This window comes from Sipha flava, unplaced genomic scaffold, assembly GCF_003268045.1.
Source record: "Sipha flava isolate LNK unplaced genomic scaffold, YSA_version1 19195_pilon_pilon, whole genome shotgun sequence".
Taxonomy (NCBI): Eukaryota; Metazoa; Arthropoda; class Insecta; order Hemiptera; family Aphididae; genus Sipha; species Sipha flava.
Genome location: NW_020272651.1, coordinates 9,771 through 29,379, shown reverse-complemented (window position 1 = coordinate 29,379; position 19,609 = coordinate 9,771). Strand labels below are relative to the sequence as shown.

Below are 19,609 nucleotides of genomic sequence, written 5' to 3'. Positions count from 1 at the left end.
TGGGGCGAACAACAAGAAGCTGCATTCGTTGCGCTTAAGAGTAAGTTGTGTGAAGAACCGGTGGTTCGTATGTATGATGCTACTGCTCCTATCACCCAAGTGCATACTGACGCCAGTGCAGTGGCTCTTTCGGGTATACTCTTGCAAGGTGATAACGAAAAGCAACTGCATATAGTATATGCAGTAAGTAAACGTACCACTGAGGCCGAGTCAAAGTACCATTCGAGTAGGCTTGAGTTGTATGCAATCATTTGGACCTTATCTAGGCTCCGCTCATATCTGCTAGGCGTGAGATTTACCGTAATCACAGATTGCCAAGCTTTAATATACCTCAACCTACACAAGAATGTCAAACCACAAGTGGCGAGATGGTTTGAGCTTCTTCAGGAATTCGATATTGATATTAAATACAGACCGGGCAGTCGTATGGCCCATGTTGATGCCCTTAGCCGAGCAGCACACTCAGAACCGATGCCTCCGGATTCGGTAGAGAATGTGCTGGCTCAACGCCTAGAGGTGTGTCTTACTTTGACAGTCAAAGAACGTGTATGATTAATGCAACAAGGCGATCTACCAACCCGGACCCTCTATGATCAGATCCAGAATGCCTCGCGAGGAGAAAATGTTGCACAAGACTATCAAGTATGCAATGGACTGGTTTATCGTAAGTACAGGGACAAGCTGCTCCTCGTTGTACCTAAAACGATGCGCAAGGGTATTGTGATTGCTGCACATGACTTACAGGGACATTTTGCAGTAGAACGTACTGTCGAGAAAATCACTGAAGATTACTGGTTTTCGGGTCTCTGGCGTTATGTCAAACAACATATAAGTATGTGTTTGGATTGTTTAGTCCATAAGCTACCATCTGGTAAGACTCCGGGTCTCTTACACCCTATTCCACCTGGAAAACGCCCGTTTCAGGTTAGATCCACGTCGATCACCTTGGACCTTTTGAAACCAGTGTAAACCGGAAGAGATATCTATTAGTCGTGGTAGACAATTTGACCAAATACATATTGTTATATCCAACGAGTTCGACAGATGCGGCCGGTGTGATACGAGTTATGACTCAACTGTGTGAAGAAAGAGGCTTGCCAGACAGGATTATAAGCGACCGCGGCACATGCTTTACTGCCAAGTCTTTCCAAGAGTTCTGTCGATTGCGTGGTATACGTCACACTCTCAACTCGACCCGCCATCCTCAGGCAAATGGGCAGGTCGAGAGAGCCAATAGGACCATGATTCCACTGTTGGCAATGTCTGCGGAAGACCATCAACGTTGGGATGTGAAGGTTCCAGAGATACAGCGTCATTTAAATAATGCTGTGAATAAAACCACAACAAAAACTCCTTTTGAAGCATTACATGGGTATCGTCCAAGATTTTACGGTGGCGAAATACGTCAGCTGAGCCAGACAGCCAACACTTGGACTGATCCTGCCGAACAGCAAGAACAAATAAGAAAAGTTATACTTGCCAAGCAACCGGACATGAAATTGGCCCATGATAAAAGACACTATGACGGGGTTAAGTTTGATGTCGGTGAAGTTGTTGTCATGAAGGGACAACCACGAGTAGGAGAACTGTCAAAGCTTCAGGTGAGATACCGTGTTCACCCTATGCAAGTGATCCAGGTGTTGCCTAGTGATACCTATCGAGTTGCGGACGTTGCTGCGAACGGCAGACATCTGTACTCAACCACAGCCCATGTCCCCGAGTTAAAGTCCTGGAAGGTACTTCAAGAGGATGAGGACGAGTTGTGTCCAACGGAAAGCCAGAATGTAATGCTATCGTCAGATGCAGTAGAGTCCAGTTCCACGGCTGAGGAGGAAACGAGTAGGCGTCCAGTTCGTAACCGTAGACCACCGGCCTACCTTCAAGCTTATGACACTACAGTCCGAGGACGGTCTGGGATGTCAGGAGAAGATGAATGATAGAAGCTGTTGGCTACACTGTCGTGTAGAGCCATCGGACTACACACCACGACCGTTGAGTGGTGAGTGTCTTCGTTCCTTTGTAACGCTCGTGTGTGGTGCATGTCCGTTTGGTGCTGTGTGTGACCGCTTACGGTTCTAGTTACTCATTTTTATTATTTTGTATTATATAATTATATTATGTTTAAATGTTAATAGTTATTAATATTTGGTTATGTTTTGATGTTTATGTTGATTGTTAAGTCTCTTTAGTTAAAGTATTCGGCCCATTAAACAGTTTTATTCGTTAATGTTGATTATTCAATTTATTTCAAAGTTTATAACAGAAGTATAGGGGTAGTTTCGGTATCGGCGCTTACGGTTTTGCTTTCCGTCCGTTGTGACACTTCGACTTTTCGAAATTCTCCCGTTCGGCCGGAATCGAAGTTATCGCTTCGGGACCTGGAAAATCGGATTTGTTGTGCCGCGTTCGTCCATATATCGTGGAACCGAGCCGATAAGTCGATTATTCCGGGAGCGGCGTGTCCCAAGCGTGGGACTCCGATCGGAATCCATGATCGGCACATAGGCCGGCGAGGCGGTGTAGCTGTATTTTAATTTCGACCGCCGCCGCGATGTCTCACGGCCACCCGGCGTCGCGCGAAAAAGGTTTGAGCATGTGTCGGGTCTCGAGCCCGGGACTTTTTGGACTTTGAAATTATTTTTTTCGACTTCTCGTACCAGCCGAACCGTTCGACGTACGACCGTGCACATGAGGACCGAATATGATCGTCCGACCGTCCTCTACCTTTTGCATGAATAAAAACGAAATAGTCCCAGGCTTGGGACTCAAACCTTTGTCGCGCGACGAGAACACGGTAAAGTCGAAACAGTCCCAGGCTTGGGACTCAAACCTTTTTCGCTCGATTCAAACCCCTCCGTAACTTAGGAACCGTCGGAGATAGAGCGTTGCTCGTAAGAGGTAAAAACGTTGCCCGTAACGTTTACTAACGGTTCGCGTGAAAAAAATATGCATTCGTCGGATTCGTAGAGGACGGTGGACCGGCGTCACGCGAAAAAGGGTTGACCGCTCGTCGGGTCGCAAGCCTGGGACTGTTTCGACTTAACCTTTTTTTCCTAACCAACCCTTTCGTCGGGCTATTCCTAAAAATCGTCTACTGTATGGGTGAGTGTTGTTTACACCAATCCGTCCGTTGTTCTATTAGGTTAAAAATCAATTCAATGAATTTCGTTAAAACTCAACTCGTCTCCGATTAACAATCCAAGTGGATTACCCAAAAAAAAAAAAAATTTATATTCAAGTCCAGTGATGAGATAGGGACGCTTATATATCAATTTCATAGGAATTTTACAACAATTTCTTTTTCATTTTTCAATCTTTTTTTTTTTATTTCAATCAAAATAAATGATAATAATAAAAACACAAATATTGTATTACCAATGAAATTGAAACAGCAAATAACAATAATAAAAATTTCAAACAATTTCCAACAGCAACAATAATGTCAACAGTTTGAAATTCACATATTTACAGTTTTATATACAATTATATAAGTAATAATAAAAACATTAATATTATATTACCAATGATAAATTGAAACAGCAAATAACAATAATAAAAATTTCAAACAGTATCAAACTATTTTCAACAGCAACAATAATGTCAACAGTTGACATTCACATATTTACAGTTTTATATACATATTAATATTTACATTTATTTACAGGTTTTATTTATTAACAGTTCAATATTTACAATATTTACAATATTTACAGTATTTACAATATTTACAGAATATTTACAAAATATTTACAGTTGCTGCTGCAGCGCGCTGTTCACGCGGCGCAACAACCTGGCCCTGGTAAACTCGTTTTTGGTCCACCAGGAGCACCCCAGATCGCGTGCCACGTGAGTCAATTGGATGACACTAAGGGGCGCCTTGAACCTCTCCCGCTGGCAGTGGCGGACGACTTCCTTGGCGATGGAGTCCGCCAAGTTCATCGTCCACCTTTCAACGATCATGCTGTAGGAGTTCCGGGTCAGCGTGGCGCCCGGGAACATCGTTTGCATGTAGTGCCATTCCTGGAGCTGTGCCCGGAACTCCTCGTACGCCGGCGGCTTGATCTTTGCGTCCCCCACGAAGAAAATTTCCAGACTGCAAGTGAAACGAAAATAATTATAATTAGTATACACGGCACGGAAAATCTGCTTTCTGAGGTGGTTTTCGCTCCACCTCTTAATCTTAGTACTTTAAATTCTTCCTCTCCTTCTGAGCTTGTGTAATCGACTATCTTATGATCTTTTAAATTCTATTTTTTGATTTCTACTTCTTTGCTATGTTGATTGCTTTCAGCTGTGGGACGGCTTGTTTCCTTTTGTCGTCCCATACTTAATTGGTTGTTCCTTGATGCATTGTTATTCCTTATTTCTATTTTTTCTCTTATCTCATTCATTTTATTCTGCGTAACCTCCATTTTGGGACATCTTCTGCCTTTCGGTAGTCCCAGATTGAATGGTCTAGTTAGTCTTTGTGCTTCTTCTGCTTCATCTTTTTCTTCCTCCGATATATCGTCTTCATCAGATTCCAAAAAGTCCGCATCGTATTCTATTTCTTGTTCTCTCTTACTTATCTCGTCGGAATCCCATATTAATTCCTCATCATCATATCCCTTGAATATTGTTCCTATGGCCGAGCTAGTATAATTACTAGCTGTTTCTGCCTCTTCATATTTCCTTTGGTTAATACCCCTCTTGTATTGTTCAGTTACTTCTTCCATTTCTCTCAGTTCTGTGAGAGATGGGCATTTAGGGTATATTCTATCTTTCTTTTCTTTGTTATTTAACTCTTTTCGGCAGTTTTGAGGGGGTGAGTACTTAAATTGACCTCCCTCTTTAGCATGCCAGCTGCCTATCCCGCAGAGTAGCCAACACGGATTTAAGAAAGGAAGATCAACTATCACAGCAATTGAAGAAGTCACAAATTGGGTCAAGGACAGAAGAGAGAAATACGTATGGGGAATATTTCTAGATATCAGTGGAGCATTTGATAATGTCAAATGGGGTCCTCTGTTTGAAGATATGGAGGCACTTGGAACGACCACAGCATCAAGAAAAATAACAAGAAGTTACTTGACAAACAGGAAAGCGGAAATAATGGTCAATAACATCAAAGTAGAAACGACACTAACAAAGGGCTGTCCACAAGGGTCAAGGTTTGGCCCGACACTGTGGAATATAACGGTAAATTGTATATTAAAAAGAAGTGAAGATGATAAAACGCACAGAGTAGCCTATGCCGATGATATTGTACAACTAATTGCAGGCAACACACGCAACGAAATTATTCAAAAAGCAGAAGAACAGCTAAGGAATCTCCAAACATGGGCGGAGAGATATGAATTACAATTCTCACCGACAAAGTCCATGGGGATGATACTGAAAGGAGACTTAGTTCATGGATTCACTATAGAATTTGGAAACAATAGATTAAGAACGGCGAATAAAATAAAATACTTGGGAATCACAATAGATCAAGGATTAAAATTCAAAACACAAATAACGGAAACAGTGCAGAAGAAAACAACAGAATTCAGCAGAATGAAAGGTATACTAGGTAGGGAATGGGGAATAAAATTTAATACATCACTCATTCTTTACAAAACGATATATATACCAAGAACAACCTATGCTGCTATAATATGGAGGAAAGATTGAAACAAAACAGAAATAGAGAAATTAAGTAGAGCACAAAGGATACCATTATTAGCGGTAATGGGAGCCTACAGGACTACGTCAACGGAAGCACTACAAGTCCTAGCGGGACAATTACCATTAGATCTAAAAATTAGATGGGACAGTATCAAGCAGGAACAAAAAAGGGGTATGATAAGCATAACTGAACAGTAAATAGGGACATGTCGATCCGGGTTTGAGTTCGGCTAGCGCCTTACAACCGGACACCGTGTGTTAGCTCTAAGGAGCTATATACGAGGTCCGTCCGTTCAGTCGACTTTCGTCAACCGGGTCGTCATATGGACCACCAGCACCGGACCAAAGTCCGAGCCGGTCCGACGTGTGGTGGGGCTCCCCTCTCCCGTGGTACCGATTCGGTTTTTAGTTGACATCGGTGGGTCAACCCGAGACCTAAGTCTTTCCCACTATTCTAGCGCCCCCGACGGCTAGTGGAGAGCCTGTGTGCAGCACCAAGTTCCATACCCCCTTGATGCTGCTAGGGGACTCTGTGCCCCTGATGGTAGGGTCCGTTGGGGAACTTCATAGTCTCCTATTTTAACCCTGTTAGTTGCCTTTCACGACCAAGCCGGGTTAAACTGTTATTGCAATGCTTGCACCCCAACAACAGGGTGTTTGCCCCTGATGGGGCCTGCTTATTAAATAATCTCCTTGCGTGTATTGCCTTCTGTGTACAGCCCACTGGTCTTCTTTCTGTTGTGACCCACTTTGAATGATCTATTGACCTACTTTCTTTTGACCCATTTGTTTAACTTATTGACCTGCTTTATTAATTGACCTACTTTTGGAGTTTGACCTACTTTCTGTTGTGACCCTCTTGTATGACCTAGTATATCTCTTTGATTAATGCCGCTTCAGTTTTTAAAATTTCTAAAATATCCTACAATGGTCCTCTTTTCAATGACCTTTGAATCTTTCCCCTAAGTCTATCCGTTCAAATGTTAGAAAATCTTTTATAAGTCCTATCCGGCACGTAGTAAGAATGTGCTATTCTAATCGCTTATCTGTATACGTTTCCGATACATATGTCCGTCGCTCAGTCGGCAGAACCCTTTGAAAATACCGCCGAACTTTAAAATGAAATAAATGCTTAACCGAAAATGCTAGAGCTCCGGTGTCAAGTCCCCCGAATTCCTCTCAACGAGACGAATCCGTTCAAACTCGAATCAAAGTTCTAGCACCATGCGTTCAAAAGTTCGAAATTTACGTTTTATTGTCGGTGTCTCTTTGTCCTTTCTTTGATGTGCCGCAGTTTTAGTCTAACGAAAACTTTCCGAAATAATTAAGCTCACACCAGTTACGATGCCTAATGCGTAATGTACTTAATTTTATAAGCTCGGGCGAGTTCGAATCAACTTTTTAGCTCTACCCGTTGCGAAGTTAAATTTTTCTAAAAATATCGTTAAAAAGTGCTTGATTTTTACGTCTCACCGACTTTGAACCTCGATTGCTCCAAGTTGGAAATACTCCTCGTGAAGTGTCGTATGTCACCTCCTGCGCTATGATGTCCTCTATCCAGTGTACTTTGAATTGAAGTCCTAGGTCAATGCGCCTCCGAGAAATTAATTTTCTCCAGTTTTGGAACACTCGCTTCACAATACAATTACATGTAAATTATATGTAAAAATTTTTAAAGTGCAATAACTTTTGATTAGTTAAACGAATCTAATTGAAACTTTCACAAAGTGCTTCGGGAGCTCTCCCGCGTCGGTTGAGACCAAATTTGGAAAAAACTAGCAAGATTTACTAATTTGATTTCCATATTTGTAAATCTCTTTGATGAGTCGCACGCCGACACGCATATGAACACTGCAATGGTTATGACCGAACTAAGTAGATAGGGACAGTGAGAATCTCGTTAATCCATTCATGCGCGTCACTAATTAGATGACGAGGCATTTGGCTATGTATCAGTAGAACACGAACCCACGGACACCGAATCAATGGCACCCGTGTTTGGACGTTCGTGTCTGGCTTACCCCGATTAGCCGGAGGAAGAGGATGGTGACGAAGGTAGCCGGTTGGGGCAGCCGTCATCACGTACAAGCCTACCATGAAGGTGACAGGAGAAGTTGGAGAGGAAGGGAGGTGACTGGGAAGGAAGTAGGGTGGGTCAAGGAGGCCAACGGTCTTTGGGCTCGCACCGGCAATTGTCGCAAAGTGAGAGACGGCGCCATCTATGGTTCCCTCCCGGAGATCGCGCAAAGTGAATCGCCGCCTCATCAATGGTATACACCCTTCGGCTTTGCAATATGAGGACGGAGAGACATCTATGGTTGAAATACGGTCGGTTCGCAAAGTGACGCCGCCCGACATCTATGGTTCAACCCCAGCGTTTCGCCTTCACGGATAATCCCCGGCCTTAAAAGAGTCATAGTTACTCCTGCCGTTTACCCGCGCTTGCTTGAATTTCTTCACGTTGACATTCAGAGCACTGGGCAGAAATCACATCGCGTCAACACCCGTCCCGGGCCATCGCGATGCTTTGTTTTAATTAGACAGTCGGATTCCCCTGGTCCGTGCCAGTTCTGAGTTGACCGTTACATGGCGGCCGACTGCCGCGCGGATATACGAAAAGTGCGCTACGGAACGCCAGATACCGACTGCCGCACGGAAAAGTGCGCTACGGAACGCCACTTCCCAACTACCACACGGTATTCCGAAAAGTGCGCTACGGAACGCCGGATACCGACTACCACACGGTATTCCGAAAAGTGCGCTATGGAACGCCTAATTCCAAATTTGCACTACGGCACGTCGTCGAAATAACCTTTCACAAGTTACGTGCGCTACGGGACGCCGATTATTAAACTTGCGCTACGGCACGCTGAATACTAACCATGCGCTACGGAACGCCGAATCTGAAACTTGCACTACGGCACGCTCAATCTAAAACTTGCCCTACGGCACGCCTGATTAAATCTTGCACTACGGCATGCCTAATCTAAATCTTACACTACGGCTCGCTCAATCTAAAACTTGCCCTACGGCATGCCTTATTAAATCTTGCACTACGGCACGCCGAATACTTAACGTGCGCTAAACTAACATACGGTGCGCTACGGCACGCGGCGAGAAGCGAAAAAATACGTCAACCGGACCACCGCGCTCGGGTCGGGTCGGCGCGAGAAGGGAAATTCACACGTACCGACCGCGATTGTGCCGGATCGCCGCAAGGAGGGAATTTCGGCTCGTACCGAATGCGTTTGGTCGTGTCACCCCGAGAAGCATTACTCATGCGTACCGACAGCGCTTGTGCCGTGTCTTCGCGAGAAACAAAATTTGGCTCGTACCGACCGTGGTTGTGTCGGGTCGCCGCGAGAAGCTAAAACTCACGTGTACCGACAAAGAACTGGTCGGGTCGCCACGAGAAGGCAAATTCGATTCGCACGGACCGCGCTTGAGCCGTGTCGTCCCGAGAAGGTAAATTCTGTTCGTACCGAACGCGCTCCTTCTTTGGAAATGTTTATTCAGTTATTCGTTAGCTTTTGTCCATGGGCGATCGCGGCACAATGCTCGTTTATGTGTATGCTAATTTTTCAACGAAATCTACAGATTTTCGGCTGTGAGTTTTCGATTAATCTCACCCTTGCGAAATACCCTAACCTTTCTCCCTATTTTATTTTTGTTAGCGGAATGTAAAAATGTTAATCAGTATAAACTATACTAACAATTTGGCACAGGATATCAATTGATGTCGAATAATAATGTTTGAGCGTGATTGAGTCTCGCTAGTATTATGTATTTGTATATTCTGTCTCCTTTTTTTACAGGGAGATTCAAAATATTTGACCGACAGTCCCACGGTAAATATTTTTAGTTACCGTGTAAAAATGTACACTAAATATTTTTTACAAATTTTTTTATTTGACTAAAATAATTTTCACATTTATTATTACACATTTCGATTTAACATTTGAATAGACTGTAAAATAATCCCCGAACGTCACAACCACCGAATAATCGGATTCAGATTCGACTATAGAGGCATATAAGGGTCGTTATAACGGCACACGTCGGACAGCTAATAGTAGGCTGATATACTCGCGTCGTCGAACTCTAAAGAGTCACTGGAACTTAGCCATCTGCACACTAGACTCATCGTACCCATAACCGATCGTTTTTGTGGAACATGATCACAAATGATATTTTATGATTATACTACAAGTCTATTGTAGGAAATTTTTTATATGTCATAGTGTAGCACTGTTTTATTTTCATTTTTTTTTCATATATTATTCATTTATAACAAATATTTTTTTATACTAGAGTCAGTTCGCTATATACTACTGTTTCGATGACTTGTCTATATTCTCATATGTTTATAGTTTCTCAGAGTAAATCGATCGTTTTATTGTAATGTATCAAGTTAACTACACAAGTTATTTTAATAATTTATTATATGCAGTTAAAAACTGTCCAAGTTCTCAACATCCAGAGTATGCAACATTTACAAAACGGTTTCAATCACTCAAGAACTTTCCATCGGCCTTACTTGATAAATTAAAATTATCTGAGGCAGGATTTTTCAGTAAAACCAGAGATTCAGTTCAATGTTTCTATTGCAGCTTAATATTAAATAAAAATGGAGAATGACCGTATCGCGAGCATGCAAAATTTTCAAACAAATGTATTTAAAAATATTCTTATTATTAAGTAAAGGTATAAATTTTTTAAACGATTTTACTAGTTCATTTAAGTATAAGGGTTTAAATTCTAACTTTTGTAACATGCATAATTGTTATGATGAAGTTGATAAATAAAAAAAAATTGTATGTTTTGAAATTATATGTAAAATAATAATAAAATAATAATTATTACTACTTAAATGCTTTAATTCATTTCAATTTATTTGTGAACACTGTGTTCTAAAGGTATAAGACGTCACTTTCAAAGATAAATATGTTAGGTTTACAAAATAATTTAATAGGTAGGGATGGAATTCTTAATTTAGGTAAGTGTTTAAAAAAACGTCTTAAACCATTAGAACACAATGTTCACTTTTATTTTTGTCGGTATATAAATAAAAAAAATTGTTTCATTCGCATTAGTTATGTGTTCAATATCAAAGGAGTTAGACTGTGTTAACTGTATTAAAATTTTAAAATTAATTAAACGTATTTTAGAAAAAAGTTATACAATAAAACGACGTACATCTACCAGAATCAGAAGATTTCTGTTACGTTTTTGCAATATTTGGAATTTTTTATTTTTTTTTTTTTTTAGTGCGTTTAATCAAACATGTCTTCACTAGTTCCAGTTCCAATAGTTGCTAAATCAAAATTTGAAATTTATAATAAAAAGTATGTTTCAGTTGTTGTATTATTAGAATCAAACAGAAATTTTTCAACTCTGGATTTAACAAATTGGAATGATTTAATGCGTGAGTCTAATTTTAATTTGATTTTAAAAAATGTACAAGCACGGCACAAATCTTCAGTTCAATTAAATGACGATTTATGTTATTCAATAAATGTAAAAACTCTTCAATCACATTAAGACTGAATAATAATACTTTAGCATTAAGTATTATTGATCTTTGTCGTTTAAAACAAATTCAAATTTGTATAGAATCAAATATTATAGAAAAACAGAAAAAAATTAATTACTATTCTACTCAATTAATTCTATTCAACAATAAAAGAATTCATATCAAATCTTCCAGCTAGCTGTCAATCAAATGTTTTTACACATCAATTTATACAAAATTATGGTTATGACTCAGATTTAGAATGTATGTCTTTAATAAGTGTAATTCAACAGTTTCAGAATGTACCATTATCATTTCTAATACTAAATTCGGTAGGCCATGTATGGCGGGCCGATAGAAGTATATTGAAAGAAGCATTGACATTTATAGCAAGGGGAAAACCTCGAAAAAGATGGAAGAACAGCGTCAAAGAATTATTAGAAGACATTGGAGTGGACTGGGAACAAGCATATGATAGAGAGAGATGGAAGGAAATAGTTTTGGCGGCCAAGAATTTAAATGGCTCGTAAAAGCCTTCAAAAAAAAAAAAATTATATGTTTATTACATTTTTTGTAAATTATCTTCTTCATACTATATTACATTTTACATTAATTATTATTTGTTTTACCAAAAAATATTAGGACGGAGCTATTGTATGTTTTCTTTAAGAAGGTTTTATAAACACAATCAGATATAAAAATTATATACAATACTTTTTATAATTCTATTGCTCACACATATTAGTATTAGACTATTTAGATTCATGTCAAATGAAATATTAAACAAACTAAAATAAACGTATAGTCATGTCGCAATAGAAAATAGGTTATCATAACATTTTAGTGTATAAAAAGATAAATGTAAAACAACATTTTTTAAACTATGTTCAAATTAGCGTGTAAACAATATGTGTAATTAGATTAAGCTAAATGTATATAAGTGTATAAATGTGTATATATATGTTAAATACATTCAATTTCATTTATTTTCAAAATAATATAGGGAGATAGCTGTTGTATGTTTTCATTATACTTCTTTCATTGGAATAGAATTGAATTAAATTTCATTGATGCTAATGATACTATTCAAAACAAAAACAACTATAAAATAAAGAAAAATAAAAATAAAAATAGTACGGATTACAATTTTTAACGCTCTTACGAGAAACTTCCACGTTCTATGTTTCATAAATTGTTTACATTTCTTATTTTTATACATTATCTTCGTGTATTCTTTAGGCTTAAAAGCACATATATGCTCTGATTACAAGATACTTCCATACTCTGTCTTTCATAAATTATTTATATTTTATATTTTTATATATTCTCTTTGTATAACTTTTAATTATTGACGATGAGTATATTTTATGTACTCTGAATGTGAAAAATGCGTTAGTGATCTCCACATGGTCTTTCTTGGATGTGTTTTTCACTAAGAATGTTTAGAATATAAAACGTAACTATCACCAAACTTTATATATACACACCTATTATGAAGTATTCACTTATCGCACAAATTTTTTTTTTCAAATAACATCAAGATCTATCCCTATTTTTATACTATTTTATGAGTCTGCACACATAGTATATATATTGATTAATTGAAAGAATAATTTATGCGTTATGTCTTTTTGCTTTGAATCGACTATACTTTATTTTAATGTTTTTTTTTTTTTTTTACTTAGATAATTCCATATTTCGAAAAATGAAATATTGCATTTTAACAATAAATGATGGGGCATCGGGGTGAAATTACTGAAAGGTTTGAACCACCCCATGTCACGCTGTATAAAAAAAAAAATAGTAAGAATTTATAAAATATTTTGTAATATTGTGAAATATTATGATTTGATGAAATAATAATCTTTAATTTAAAATTTAATTTTAATTAGAAATCAAAGTTAGTATTGGCTACTTTTGTAGCTACAAATTTATATAAACATTAATTATATTTAACACTCAATAGACAAGATGTATGATATACTGATTGTAAATTGTAATATATTAATAAACATACAAAAATAATAATAATAATAATATTACAAATTTACTTATTATATGCATTACACTATTACAGTTTACAACACAAAATTATAAAAACATAAAAAGATTTGACTTTTATTTTTCTAAACCGACAAATGGACCAAAAAGTCATTACCATAGTTTTCTAATCTTATCTTTTACTAATTTATAATTAAGGTTATGGTTACGGTTTTTCATTTTTGGAAATAAAGGTTTCGGTTTCAGTTACGGTTCCTAAATTTTAAAAGATAACCGGCTCAAGTACAGGTTTTTTTCGATTACGGTTCTGGTCCCTGGTGTAAACATTATTAACAATATTATTGATAACTTTTTATTTTTATGTAATGATATCAGTTATAATGGCGTGTTTGCAATACAGAAATTCCCTTATTGGTGATTCGCCGTATGAATTACTGCCACACACTAATAAAATCACGGTCAATCGTCAATCATATCTCCATCGGACGTTGATCGTCGTCTGACGTGATAGTAACACTGGGGATGTTTTGAATCGGTTTCAGCACGGACGGACGTAAGTCGCAGACGCCACCGTCCGCAACACTGGATAGATTATTTTGGTTAGTAGTCATCGTAGCTGCAGCCATGTCCGATATTCTTGCGTAATTCTTCATCACATCCCTGTTGGTGTACTGGTACTGTAAATTGAACACCGCACTGGTACTGCTGGTATATCCGCTGCTGGTCGACGGTAACCATGGTTGAGGCTGGTAATAATGGTCGTTCCGCGTAGCTTCCTCGTATGTTGGTGGCGGAGTTGGGCTATTCGGGTACGGACGGTCCGGGGTCTTCAGCCCGTGTCCCTGATCACTGTTAGCGTTCATCACCGCGATTTCTCTCTACGAGAGCAAAAAATAAAAATAATATAATTTAAAGAAAAACACGGTTTTAACTAACGTAATATTATTAAACTCTAATACTTTCGAATATTCATGTACGCGACAGAAAAACTAAAACATAGATACGTATTATAATTTTTTTTTACCTAAAATAACCGTTATACGACCCCCAAAAATACTCAATTTTTTAAAGACAATATCACAATTAATAAGCCCATTCATTACGCTCACATTTCTAAGCATATAAGACAATTTTTGTTATTGTACTGACAAAAGGTATTTTCAAAAGTCTTACAAATTTTTGGTTCAGAACTTTTAATATATATATATATATTTAGCATCCATATCACGTTATTGTATGTTTCGCGAAATGGAGCCGCGTTTTCTCCACTTCACGTAATTACACAATATGGATAATATTTCATGAAATGGATACCTAATCCATCATCGATGGAACGACAGTCACAATATTGTATTTAGATATTAACTGTTTTATAAGCATTATTATCGACCGATAATAGTCAAATTATCAACCCACCATACATACCAGTTTTCAATTCGCTTCAATCGTTCAATACGTGTTAGGTTATGTTAAGTTCCCATAATAGGGCCCGTAGCGTGAGCTCCTCACGGATCGCCCACCCAATGAGGCACAAGACCAGCGAGACAAAGTGCTCCGGAATCCAACTTTGAAGGCAGATCAACGTCGCGCGACTGCGAGTAGCACAATACTGACACTTCCACAATAACACGCATACTGCAGATCAATCTAGGAAGAGGCAGCAGTGCGCAGAACCTGGCCAGGCATACCACTGCTGAACACAGTGCAAACATCATAATAGCAAGCAAGTTCTACAAATACAGTAAAATACCAGACAATTGGTACTGCGACACAACCAAAAGATCTACCGTCATCACGGTATTTTCTTTATCTGTTGACGACTATGGGTCAGAAGACGATTACGCATGGATAAAGCTCAGAAACACTAACCGGAACCTGAACCCGACCCTTTTAATAAAATAATTGAGAACCGGAACCGTAAAAACTTAAAGGTACAACTTCCTGCATTAACGTTGGTTATTGGATTAATAAGAATACACCTACAATGAAGTTTTTTTAATATTAAATTTATTTATTTGCAAAAAAAAATCGACCGAAGCGGCGACCAACACAGCGGCAAGGCACGACGTAGAAAACGGCAACGTTTTCATTTTTCGTCTTTTTTCTTAACATTTTCACGCCTCCCTAAGGGGACGTACCCCCAGGTTAAGAACCACTGATTTATAAAGCCTATCACACTTTCTAACCTCAAAACTGTTGAACTGACGGTACGCAATACACAAATATAATTTTATCTATAAATAATTTCAAAATAATATTGTCACCGAATAATGATTATTTATTGTCTTATTTACAATTCAAAAAATATTAAATTTTATAAAAAATAAAATAAATATATATATAGAGTCCCAAAAAACTCTATACCCGATTTTAAAGTCATCGGATTTCCAAAGGATTTTGTGATGGTGCATTTTAGGGCAATTTAAATTTTTTAAATTTTTTTTTTTTGTTCCCTACTCACCGTCAATAAAAAGCTGTATCCAAAAATCAACTAATTTTGCACTCTTAGAACTGAGGATTAGGGTGAATGCAAAATGTTCGTTAACATCTTATTTAATACCTGAGAGCAAAGGTGTAAAAGTCATAAAAATATTTGCATTTATATTACCCCTCCGAGCTCCAAGAATGTCTGTCGCTGCTTTCAGCTCTTATACTATAAAGAATAAGGGTGCCTTAACAGCTGTATAAAAAGAAAATGTACTATTGGAATAATTGCTATGTGAACACAATATTATATAAATTCAATGAAAAAGAAAGAATGGTTAAATATTATAAATTGAATGTTTCTAATTTATTAATAATTACTGTAATAATAAATTGTACTATGTTGACTGGTTGGCACAATACACTAAATACATATAATCAAATAAATATAATAAATAATAAAGTATCAATAAAAATAAATTATCTACGGCACACACGGCACGCAATACAAACAATTCAAATAATGTACGTGGCCCACATGGCGCACGGAAAATAATAAATATAATCAAGTGCTGGCCCTACAGCGGCACAACAATAAATTAATAAATAGAAATATATAAATAAATACAATAAATATAATATGTGCCTGTGGAGGCAATAGAAACGCTCGATATAAATAATAATAACCTGCCTACGACGGCTAGGCCCGTCGGCCTTTAACACTAATGAAATAAATATGGTCGACCAATACTCGTATGAGATGACTGTAATTGGTGGTGGATTTTATCCCGACGCGACCGCACCAGAACTATGACAATTGCTTTAGACGGCACACCACAGTGTTTAAAATTATACAAAATAAAAATGTCACAGTCTGGTACGTGCGATCACCGAATCACAATCACCAACGAAGACAGCAACAAACGTAAAAATGTAACAAAACGTGAATTTAACGTAAACGAACAAAAAATGAATTTCAGTGTGCACACCACGAAGACACGGAAACGAGAGCGAGTCGGTGCCGACGACATTTACCACGAAGACTTTGGCCGCCGGACACCACAATGAAGATAAAAGGCCTCAGTTCCACTACACAAAACTGAAAAACACTCGAAATTAATGAACTTTGTGGCACTGAGAGCATGACTTTAACTTTTACAAAAAACATAACCGACAATTTTATTTGAAAACGTGCAATAACAATCATCTTCGTGCGATGATAACAACGCGATTACGTACCCGGCCGGTCGCACACGGAGGCTTATCACCGCCGCCGACGATGGCTACGGATACGCAACGCACCGCTACGCATCGCACGAAAATGATAACACGAACAAACCACAAATAACAATATTAACACGAACAATGTCGATTAATCCCATTTAGTTGTGCAGAGTATAATAAGCATTGTACGGTCGACCGTTGTTTCATTGCCGGCGCCGTGCATTATTTCCTTTTTTAAGCTTGGTTTGCAGGTCGTCCGACCTGTTTGATAATTTCATTTTATTATATACTGCGTGTGCATACATGTATTACAACACTAAAGGTTGCCGCATACTGAATCGGAACGAAATAGAACCATCCGATCGGATCAGAACGGAAAAAATTAATTAAAATAATTTTAAATGAGGTTCCGTACACTGGATCGAATCGGATCGGAAATATCGTGTCTGATCGTATCTGAATGTGACCGAATTGTTTATATACAATATTTTGACAGATTCCGAAGCATTCCGATCACTAACGCATGCGCACCGACACTGCGTCAGCGCGAAATATACGTGCTAACTTTTGGTCATCATCGTTTTGTACTTAGAATTTATATGTTCTAACAATCGGCAAATTTTTTCGTAACTCATTCGGAAATATTGAAAAAAAAAGTATTGTCCTATTTTAAATGCGGGAATAGTGTATGGAACTCTAACCCACTGTCTTTTTATCGTATATATTTTCTTTTTCTTCAGCTTCTAACAAAAGTGCTAATGTGAATATCATCTCTTCCTCTTCACTACTTATATCATTCATTTTATTATATTATTTATTATATTTTACAAACACTCAAAAATATTAAAAATAAATAATATAACAATAAGCTTTAGTTCGACCGACGAATTTGAGCGATGAGATCAAAATGGCCAAGTTTATATGCCCCGGAATTCTGTTCCGTTCCGATTCAGTGTGGGGCAACCTTTAATGGGTATAAGTCGTGTGCGGATGCGATATACTTACGGTTTGATTTGAAGAAATGATAGTGGTAACAAACTTGAGAACCAAAACTGTGGTGTAGTAGACGACTGGCAGCAGAACAAAAGTGATGGTGAACAGCGGCACAAAGTGAACTGAATATTTGGAAAAATGAAATATCGACAACAGGATCAACAGGACAATTATAAATGAAATAATGTATTTCTTCAGGTGGTTAATTATTGATAAAATCAGCTCAATATTACCACGGTAAACTACGTCAACCATGGCAGCAGCAACTCTATCGGTTAGAACAGCGGGACATAAAAAAAAAAATTGTTATTAATTCAGTGTTTGGTGATTCACGTTTTTTTCAACATTAACGCAATCAAAAGTAGGATTTTTTTCTTCTAGATAATTTAATAATTATTATATGCGCGTTATCGGTATTTACACACATTGTTACTACTACAGTATTCTAATATAATAATAATAGTAATATTACGTAACGATTTTTTTAAAAATGGGTTTGTTTTTCGACGTTTAAGATCCAAAAGATAGATAACTTTTCAATCGCTTACGATTCAATTCTGTAACAAAATTAAAATCTCTTTTACTAATTTATTAGGTTATGTTAGAAATAACATTTTTGTTTTTTATATTTTGTATAAGTAAATGACGTTTTAGTGTTAAACATTTTTCAATTATAACAATTTGAATTACGAGTATCCGATTTTTTTAAATATAAATTGGTTTCCAACATAATCTAACCCAACAAGTTCTATTTTTACAGAATTTAAATTGGCTTACTATTAGTCATTAAAAAGTTGTCTACCTTTTGATTCTTAAACCGTGTCCACACTGTGTCGAATAGTGCCGATCGACAAGACCAATCGACAGTGTTCATCGATACGTTCAATTTTTAACTTGTCCTTACTATGTTCACTAGTCGACCGACACAAGGGTACCGACACGATATCGAGTGCTTTTATCGAACGATTTTTTTCCTAATATTTACTTGATTACTTTAATATTATAATTAATTAATTAATTAAAAAATTAACCTATTTAAAATGAATGATTCAGAAGAAATTGCAGTAGCTGCTGCTGCAATTATCATAGGAGTTTTTAAAAGCCAACAAGTTCGTCGCCACCGCCTAAGGAGGTTTTTGGGTGAGGTCCAGTCTTGTCCAAAGCAGAAAGAAGTATAGTATAATATAGTATTAATGAAAGCTTTATTACTTGATGAGGTTGATCAATTGAACCTGTATTACAGATGTGACTTGCAGTGGCGGTTTTGGCATGTAATTTTACATGAGGCGGAAAAATATTAAATAGTAAAAACAATATTACCCTAACACAGAGACAAAATATGTTAATGTATTTTTTAAAGTTTAAATGGTAGGTATGGCTTATCAAAATGGAGTGGAAAAATTTGCCAGTTATGATTAGATCATTTCTGTTGCCTAGGGTGTACCACGTAGAGGTTTTTTCCATACACCCCTCCCTAACTACCTATATACATATAATTTACAGTATTTTACACACATAAAATATAAATAACAAAAAACAATATAATATATTACATGACTAGCCTTTTAGCAGTAATTTCATTTAAACTTAAAACATAAATACATAATAATTAATAAACAAAATATAGGTGTTCCTAATATGACACGCAAAACAAAAAATAATAATAACCTGTCATCTGACATAAACCTTTTAAAATAAATCATATACAATATACATTTTAATAAATAATACATTATTTACAAAATATGTGAATTGACAATTTGACATATTATATACCTACAAAGTCCTAATATGATTTTATGATTTATA

At 37.2% G+C, this 19,609-nt stretch overlaps 2 protein-coding genes across 3 annotated transcripts; both read right to left on the bottom strand.

The window, feature by feature from the left end:
* Positions 1–3,824: 3,824 nt before the first annotated feature.
* Positions 3,825–5,127, bottom strand: LOC112681487. The gene is made up of 2 exons (XM_025551740.1): positions 4,188–5,127; positions 3,825–4,093 (listed from the first exon to the last, which is right to left on the bottom strand). The coding sequence occupies exon 1, from the start codon at positions 4,713–4,715 to the stop codon at positions 4,248–4,250; it is 468 nt and encodes a 155-aa protein (XP_025407525.1). The 5' UTR covers positions 4,716–5,127; the 3' UTR covers positions 3,825–4,093; positions 4,188–4,247.
* An 8,088-nt stretch (positions 5,128–13,215) lies between these two features.
* On the bottom strand, positions 13,216–19,218 carry LOC112681486. Of its 2 annotated transcripts, none has more exons than XM_025551737.1 (3): positions 18,832–19,218; positions 17,813–18,068; positions 13,216–14,037 (listed from the first exon to the last, which is right to left on the bottom strand). In XM_025551737.1, exons 1-3 carry the CDS (start codon positions 18,885–18,887, stop codon positions 13,630–13,632), a joined length of 720 nt encoding a protein of 239 aa, XP_025407522.1. In that variant the 5' UTR covers positions 18,888–19,218; the 3' UTR covers positions 13,216–13,629. The 2 variants fall into 2 exon arrangements, with proteins under 2 accessions (XP_025407522.1, XP_025407523.1); XM_025551738.1 differs by lacking the exon at positions 18,832–19,218 and adding an exon at positions 18,278–18,357.
* Between the last annotated feature and the right edge of the window lie 391 nt (positions 19,219–19,609).

Coding starts and splice junctions, on each gene's coding strand:
- LOC112681487 (XM_025551740.1), bottom strand. CDS start 4,715: ATGGAAGAAGTAACTGAACAATACAAGAGGGGTATTAACCAAAGGAAA.
- LOC112681486 (XM_025551737.1), bottom strand. CDS start 18,887: ATGATAATTGCAGCAGCAGCTACTGCAATTTCTTCTGAATCATTCATT. Junction 18,069..18,831: donor GAATCATTCATTTTAAATAG/GTTAATTTTTTA, acceptor TCTAACCGATAG/AGTTGCTGCTGCCATGGTTG. Junction 14,038..17,812: donor TCATTTCTTCAAATCAAACC/GTAAGTATATCG, acceptor TTGCTCTCGTAG/AGAGAAATCGCGGTGATGAA.